The sequence below is a fragment of the Limulus polyphemus genome, unplaced genomic scaffold, assembly GCF_000517525.1.
Source record: "Limulus polyphemus unplaced genomic scaffold, Limulus_polyphemus-2.1.2 Scaffold2034, whole genome shotgun sequence".
NCBI classification, from domain to species: domain Eukaryota; kingdom Metazoa; phylum Arthropoda; class Merostomata; order Xiphosura; family Limulidae; genus Limulus; species Limulus polyphemus.
The window spans coordinates 186712-195784 of record NW_013667644.1 but is presented as its reverse complement, the minus strand read 5'-3'; the positions used below and the strand labels follow the sequence as shown (position 1 = coordinate 195784).

At 33.3% G+C, this 9073-nt stretch overlaps 1 protein-coding gene across 1 annotated transcript; it reads left to right on the top strand.

The window, feature by feature from the left end:
• Window positions 1–1355: 1355 nt before the first annotated feature.
• Window positions 1356–7737, top strand: LOC106465735 (sedoheptulokinase-like). Its single transcript, XM_013925973.2, has 3 exons — window positions 1356–1557; window positions 2117–2314; window positions 2457–7737. Exons 1-3 carry the CDS (start codon window positions 1356–1358, stop codon window positions 2858–2860), a joined length of 804 nt encoding a protein of 267 aa, XP_013781427.1. The 3' UTR covers window positions 2861–7737.
• Window positions 7738–9073: the final 1336 nt, after the last annotated feature.

Here is a 9073-nt window from a genome sequence, read left to right as displayed (position 1 = left end):
CTTTTTCTTCTCTTTATGATGCTCCCACTACGCTGAAGTACGTTTACAGTAAGTTTTCCTCTCAGTACATTAAATGAACAATTTTCGACTTGAGTAGAAACAAGACCTGTTCGTTTTAAATGTTACAGACTTAAAAGTGACTATATATGAATTTAGAAATCCAAGTTCAACAAAAAAAAATGACTCGTGTTAATCTTTTCTCATTTAACCAATCGTATATCAATACATCGTGTCGCTTTACATGCGTCTAACTTCTATTCCAGCTTTAGAGTTAGCAGGATCAAACTTGGCAGACGTAGTGACCTGAGAAGTATCCATATTTATTTGGTGTTGCCCTCCTTCTACTAAGAGGGTTTGTTTGTTTATTATGAATTTCGCGCAAAGCTACGCGAGGGCTATCTGCGCTAGCCGTCCCTAATTTAGCAGTGTAAGACTAGAGAGAAGGCAGCTAGTCATCACCACCCACCGCCAACTCTTGGGCTACTCTTTTGTGTTAATAATTTTGTTTCAATTTTTTTTACATATATTAAAACTATCATGTTTGATTTGAAGTGAAAATCACTTTTTAATGTAGTTCAGAGGCTTAGTGATACAAGTTTCTAGTGATGAAACAAAACGTTGTCACAAATTGTTCTTCAATGTATCGCATCTCTCTCTGTGTTTATTATAAAAAAAATCATATTTTTCTCATAATGAAGAAACAGAAAGACGGTTTATTTACAAAATAGTTATTTCAACGCTGATGAGTTAAAATTTTCTACATTTGTGTCTGTGCTGTCATATAGTAATAAGAGAGAAATTATGATGACCAGTGAAATATTTCGAGGTTGTGGATATAAGTCAAATACATCTCACAAAATAGTAATTTTCCGATTAACAGGACCTTAGTGGGTCAGCAATATATTTACGGAATTATACCTCTAAAATCCATGGTTCGATTCTGTGTAGTGGACAGAGCGCAGATAGCCTATTGTGTAGCTTCGCGCTTATACAAACCAAGAAACCAACCAACCAACATAATAATTTATAACACAATTACAGGAACTTTCCACGTTACTTAAAAGGCTGTATATTCAAGTGAGTGTATAAACATATTGTTGAGGGAGGATCAGTACAACAACATCGAATCAACTAAATAATACAATATTAAAAATACAAGTTTGACATAAGTTGTAATTTATCCTTCTTATCAGATTGGTATTTTCGAACACCATTTTTAAAAATTTATTCTTAGGCATTATTGTTATTATATTTCTATAATGGCACAAAACAGTTTACTTTAAAATTTGTCAAACCAAATAAATACCTAGTGCAGTAAGAAGTGATGCGACTTTTTAAGCCTAAAAGCAGTAACCATGCTTCGTAATTGTGTTGTCCACAGATTAAAAGAAGCAGGACTACCTTTTCATTTCCTACCGGAAGTAGTGCTTCCAGGTACCCTAGCCGGCAATACCTGCAGTAACTGGTATGGAATTCCGCAGGGAACTCCAGTGTTTGCAGCCGTGGGAGACATGCAGTGTTCTGTGGTGTCCACTATGATGGAAGAACATGATGCTGGTAAGGAAATATAATACTCCCAAATATATGTATATATATATATACATATTATAGTTAGAATATGACTCTTTAACGAGTACAAAAAGTGAGCTTAGCTGTTATTAGGCCTCTTTCATTCACTTTGTGGCACTTGGGAAAGGATAGTCGAGCAGTCTTATATGTCTTTTACATTGTTTACTTTTCACTGTTTTCAATATCATTAATTTAGCAGGTACTACGTTAACTAAAGATAAGTAAACGTATCAAAGATATATTCATTAATATTAGAAATATCCATAATTTCAATATAATAAATAAGAATTCAGAGGTACTAACAAAGGACTCTACAATAATATTTTATTAAACCGTGCTGTGACTATATGTATGGGTGAATTTCAGATTATATTGTTAGTACATTTGAAGAAATATATATATGTTTATTTTTATTTTCATTGAAATGAGATTATCTATGTGTAGCAGTCCTAAAAAGTGTTATCCTTGTACTTAGGAAAAAAATAGTTGTAATTTAGAAGTCTTTTTTTTTTCTTCCATGTATAATTTTTGTATTCTTACTTCTCAGTTTTGAACATTAGCACATCAGCCCAGTTATCTTTTATTATGCCGCAAGGTTTTACGCCATCGATCAACGAACCAATGTCATCTGTCGAATATTTTCCATATTTTAATGGTCGTTACTTGGCTGTGGCAGCATCATTGAATGGTGGAAACGTTTTTGCTGCTTTTGTCCGCATGCTTCAACAATGGACTCATGAATTAGGTATTTATAAGTATGTAAGAAGTTTAAAGAATTTTGTTAATGCAACAATACTGTTTGCATTTACAGTGGCAAACAGTTTATTAACCATCTACTTTGTATTTAAAGTGTTTCTTCTCACCGGCTTTTCTTTTAAAAAAAATAGGTCTGGGGGTGCCGGAGAATAAAATCTGGGAGAGAATTCTAATGACTGCTCAAGAAGAGGCCTCCGAATCTAATCTTACCATTATACCAACCATCTACGGAGAGCGCCATCTACCGGACCAACGGGCTTCTGTGATCCATATTGATCCCTTATGTCTTACAATAGGGAAGGTTTCTCGTGCTTTGTGCAAAGGACTTGTGGCCAATATCCATTCTATGATGCCACCAGACAAGTTACACGAAGCGGGCATTCAAAGGATTGTGGGAAGTGGCACGGCTCTGACTAAGAACGTCGTTTTACAAAAAGAAGTAGAAAAACAGTTCGATCTGCCTGTAGTCTATGGTTCAGGAAATGATGCAGCTGCTGGTGCAGCACTGGCAGTACTTAGGTACTATAAAAATTAAATTTAGCTTCTAGAAGTTCGTACACTATCTGATAAATCTACCATACATGTTGTTCGTTAAAACAGGTTCACACTGCTGATTCGTACATGATTCTTATGAAGGTGTTTTAATGACATGGCTTTAGTCACTACATCAAAACGTCTTCAATCTCCCTAATATATATTATCCAGTTGTCTCATTCACGATGTTCGGAAAACAAATAAATTTAAAAAAATTAAAGACAAAAAATAAGAAACCCTCTGACCATAGCGCTTTTAAAAGGTGGATCTTCATCAGAGGTAAACAGCAGGGTCAAGGCTAATATGTCGGGAAAAACTTCAACTGACTATATATGTGTTAAGTTTGTGTGAAATTATCATGGCATGTTTGATATGTATATTTAAAACCTGACTCTCTTAGTGTCATTAAATAGATAAATAATTTGAGAAATTCAAAAACATAGATTATTTATTTTTAGGGACCTGGTTTTCCTTAGCAGTTAGCATGCTGGATTATGAATCCAAGGATCAATGGTTTAAGTCCCGTTGCAAAAAAAAACGCCGCTCTCCACACTTTGGGGCCGTGAATGCGTTACAAGCGTCAATATCAAATTCCACTATTCAATTATAGTAGCCCTAGTATTGATGGTTGGTGCTGACGACTAACTGATTTCTCTCTAGTCTATCAATTCAAACTTAGGAATGAGTAGCGCAGATAGCCCTAGTATAGCTTTTTGCGAATATCCGAAAGAAACTTAAACTAAAATAAATTTTTAGACACATCAACTAAAAAGAAAAATATTTACAATTTGGATTACTTACGAAAATTGCAACTAAAATTTCGTTTCTTCAATAGACTCACAGAACTACGCTTAAACTTTTAAAAGAGCAATAGTTTGAGTTCTAGTAGCGGTAGATAGTAATAAGAAAGTCGTCTTGGACAAAATGAATTATGCTGTACAAGTACTGTTCGCTATCGATATTGAAACTATTCGTATTAGTTCTTTTTTAGTCTGCTTCGTACTTCAGAAATTGCTGAGTATCATCTAATCCAAACATATATCTAATTAATGATATATTGTTACGTGGTCCCTCTGTGGGTCAGCGGAAAGTTTAGCACCTACAGCGCCAAAATCCAGGGTTCGATTGTCCTCGTGGACAGAGTGCAGAAAGCCCATTGTGTCGCTTTGCACTGAGAAAACACAACAACAGTTGATTAGTGTTCATATGCCACATAATTGATAAAGCAGCAAATTTTATAAACTTTTAAAAGGGAAATGAATTTAGAGAAAAGATATTTTGGAATAACAGTTTGTTTGTGAGGCTTCACATCGTGCATCTGTTTTTTTGACAGTTAACGCCAGATTAACTTTATCGAATTATTTAATATATTGTTTAATTGTGAATTTCTCTTCTCCTCAACAACGCCAGTAAAGGACATTACATACAAAGTATGTGGTAATGTTGTTTTCAATAGGTGTAATGTAGCTTTCTCTAGCTTTGTTAAACACTTACAGACGTTAAGATAATGTGTTAATTTATTTAATTAACTCATTAACTCCTGATATTAATACGAAGGGCATATCCCAACTTAACAAAATCCCCGTTTTAAGTTCTCACCAATGGAAGAAACATTCTATATAATACCTCTATTTTAAGTTCATTCAGCAGAAATAAAAACTGGACAAAATCTTGTTTCAAGTTGATACAGCAGAAGTAAACATTCTGAACGAATTCCTTTTCTTGTTCATACAGCAGAAGTGAATATTCTGAACAAATCCTGTTTCATGTTAACAGAAGAAAACATTCTGAACAAAATAATTTTTCAAATTAACTCAACAGAAATAAACATTCTGAACAATATCCTTTTTCATATTCATGTAGCAGAAGTAAACATTTCGAACAAAAGTCTGTTTTAAATTAACACAAGAAAATTGCCCTGTAGAAAATATTATTTACGTTAAACTTTTATGAATTAGCTTTAGTGGCAAAAACTACTTTAAGTGCCTTGAAAACTACTTATTTGCTTTGTTAACTACTAAATTTAGTTCTACAGCGCTTTACAAGACAAGTGCCTATTAACATTCAGATATTTATTTTCCCCAAAGTAATTTTGGGGTTGGAAAATTATCAGTTTTATTTATTTTTTTGGTCTTGAAGTGAGTGTTCCTACTATGAAATTGATATTGTTATGAAATAGTGGAACTTCACGACGTCAAGTTTATTGTTCTCATCATTGGGGGGAAGGCGGGGGAGTGTATTACAGAAAAGAAAAGCGAGACACAACCTAAAAACTTTGATAAACATTGACTTGTACGTTAAATGAATGGGTCACAAGGTAGGATCAGTTTGAAAATGCATATTTTGAAGAGCTAATTCTAAACTTATCGTTAACAAACACAGCCTATTGGTGTTCATAGCTAAGAAATAAGTTAAAGCAATATCAAAAAATACAACTCGGTGTACCCTTTAATATTTGTTTGATATTGGGTTATCTGTTCTGTGCCCACCGTGAATACCAAAATTCAATTTTTTAACTTTTTAAGCCCTCGTGCTTACCGCTGAGTCACCGAGTGACGTGTCCTACATTAATTCATGTTGTACTTTCTAAATTTATTGTTTGTCTGCGAACTCATACGTTTTTGGAGCTAGCAGGGCGACCAGGACCAACCTTGGTTGGCGAACTCGGGGTGGCCCATGGTTGTCCTGACCTTATCTATATGGCGTAGTCTCCTTACCAAGGAAGGTTAGAATGCGCCCAGAATGTCACCCAGGTATGACGGAGTCCAAGAGTTGTTTTTTTTTCCGATGAATACGAATGTAGCGTCGAATTTTGTGCTCCTTGTACCTCTGGCTCCAAGGAGCGACATGTTTAAAACTTTGATCATACCGCTACTCAAAAGCTCAGGTACTACGATTGGTGTCCAAAGGGGGTTTATTTTCGGGTACAGACCTCCCATCTTTTGGGTTTCTATATAAAAAACGTGGCTAATGAAAAAGACTTATCGGTAAATTGAGGCCTCCGTAAATCATGAGGGGGTCCTTTGAACCCCGCAGTGGAGCATGGGTATTTTATGCTAGTTGTTTCTAATATCTTAGATTTTGTGATAAAAGTCACGTAAATTGCAGATGTTTTTTTTTTCTACCTCTCTCTTAATTTATCCAAGCCGGTTTGAAAATCGTGGGCTTGGAAAAATAGTGTTTAAAAAACTTAATTAATAGGAACGTGAGAAAAAAAAACATTTGTGGTTTACGTGCTTTTTTTATCACAAATTGTAGGCCTACTTGTTTCTATTGCATTAACTGCTTCCTGCGTTTAAACCATTACTTTTAGTGTATTGTTGTTTGATACAAAAAATTAGGTGTAAAAGTTGTGATAAAAATCCAGTTAACCGCAGATGCTTTTTTTCCTCTACATTCCTCTTAATTTATCCATTTTCGACTTAAAATCAAAGGCCTTTGAAAATAGCATTTCATTTTTATCTTCTGTCTCCAATATGTCGCTGCTGAAGATGCCTTTCATTCAAACTAACAATATAAGTTATGTAAAATATAAACACTTTCTCTTGTTAAAAGCTAACAGTTAGTAATTTTATGAAGTATAATACAGTGTATTGTAATATTGTTAAAAGTACTTCCAAGTTTAGTCCACGTAACAATAATGAATTAACTAATTTCTTCATTAAACGTTTGCTACAATTATGTTCACTTGAAGGTCGAATTTCTCAAATAAACTTGGCAACATAAACTCCAAAATTAATGTAGGCCTAACTTCAAAAACAACATTTTAATAGTAATTCCAAAATTAGTGGCATGTGTGCCTAAGTTACTTAGCTTAGATCAATAAACACACTAACTCGCCAAGTAACTGAATAGCGAAATAGAGGCAATAGCTCTCACTTTTAACACTGAATAACTTTTCTGACACTGAGCTGACAAACTCAATACTCGTTAACTAAGTGATTAACTTACAAACTGATTGACACTAAACTGACTTAATCGTCACTGATTACGTATATCTATATCGTTCTTTTGTTTCTACATACTCCAAAAAAGCTTTTCGGTTCTTTAACTTCGTGAATTATCTCTAACTTAACCTCATACACTCTCTGGTAAATATCTGAGTTGATGCGGTGTACAAGTTTAAGCTCTGTTAGTCGGTAGTTTGTGTGATATTGCATCACCATACTATTCATAATAATAATTTTAATTCGACCTGAAGAGTTCTCATATTGAACAAAAAAGCCTCGTTGACAACACACAAAATGTATAGTTGATATCTGATTATACCTATTATCAATTTTATTGTTATGTAATATCACACAGACTATAGATCAACAATATATTGTTGTTGAAAGTTAACAACTGAACTAATATAACGTTGAAGACAATCTACAGTTGTTTAAAGAACATAATTAAATGAAAAACCATATATTGTTCTTCAAGGTCGTAAACAATATTTTCAATGCTAATATATATGTTCTTTGCTAGAGGAAGATGTTAATTATGATGAAGCAATACCTAAAATGCCGTGAATGTTAAGGCCCGAGAGACGAGGGTATATTATTTATTAATAAGACTAATTAGTCTGTGCAGTTATTGAGAATTCGATGAAGTATTTAGTGAGTGAATCAGTTCAGTGTCATTAAAGTTATTCAGTGAAAGTTATCATGTCTATTCTGCTATTCATTTACTCGGTGAATTTGTTTATCGATCGATTAGCTCTGCAAAGAAATTTTACAAGTTAGGCGTACGTCTCACAATTCGTATTGAAACATTGTATTTGAAGTTAGGCTTTCATTATTTATGTTGAAAAGTGTTTATGAGCTCAGGCCTACAAGGGAATGTAACTGTAGTGAACGTTTATTGAAGAAATAAATTAATTTGTTGTTGTTGTTACGTTGATTGGATCTCGCAATATTTTTACCAGATAATCTAAAACAAAAAAAAACCTGCGGTACGAAAGAACAGCGTTACATTTACTATCAACAGTAACAGGAAACAAAGTGAAAAGTACTAGTTCATATGTAATAATTCGTCATATAAAAAGAAGCCACAGTTTATCATTGTCCCACTAAAAATTTAACTATTACAACAATATTCACTTTTTGGCTTTCCTGAAAATTCGCGTGCACTTCATTTCAACGGATGCAAACAAAAGGCGAATCTAAATATACTGAAGTAGACATTTTGTTCAACAACATATTAAATACTTAGCAGTTTCTAAAAAGGTTTAATGTTAAGTCGTAGAATAACATTATTAGTTTATTTATTGATATTATATTAAGTAAGGTAAAGTTACTCCTAACTAAACTAAAGCAAAAAACGTACACAAGTTACAGTGTTAATTTATCTCTCTATAGAATATAAGCCGTACTTAATAAAAGCTTAACAAATGTTAGGCCTAAGACAACTAGACTTGTAGATTTCGGTGTCTGCAATTACAATTCTTTTGTTATTCTAGAAATTCTGTATTTTAAGAAGTGCTGTTGCAATAAAGATACTAATTTGGCTGCAAATGTTTTGTGTGTGTCTGCTAATATAAAATAAAACCAAATCAAATTCGATGACGAGGAACCCGCTTTGAGACTAATAATGCTTGGAGACTATTTGAATGATGATAAAACCTTGTCGAAACGTTGTACATTTGCTGTTTTGTTAAACTTATATTAAAGTTTTTCTTCATTATCCATTCAAGTCGTCTCCAAGCATTAAAACCAAATCAATTGTGACCAAAAACTAGTAACTAAAGTATCGCAAGAAGGAGAAATCCAAGGGTATTTATGTTAATTTTTTATTCTAAATTTAATAATTAATTAAAACATTATCAGATAATGGGTCTTAATTTTAATATGTTTTCGTTTAGGACAACTTAAACTTTCATCGGTTTGAATATAAATTTTCTGAAGAATTTAACTTTACGAAATAAATTTTTTGAAGTTATTTAATCTTTCACTATTAAGAAACAAAACAACCACTGGTTTCCATATTCCACCAACTTGGAAAAACGTATTTTAAAGTGATTTACTGTTTGGGAAAGTTTCTTCCTTTTTCGTATATTGTTTGTTTTTAATTATGCACAAAGCTACACAAGGGCTATATGTGCTCTGCCCACCACGGGTATCGAAACCCGGTTTCTAGCGTTTTAAGTCCGCAGACATACCGCTGTGCCACTGGGGGGCTTCGTATATTGCATTAGTCAAAGTAATATTAATAAAACAGTCTTTGTTTAAAT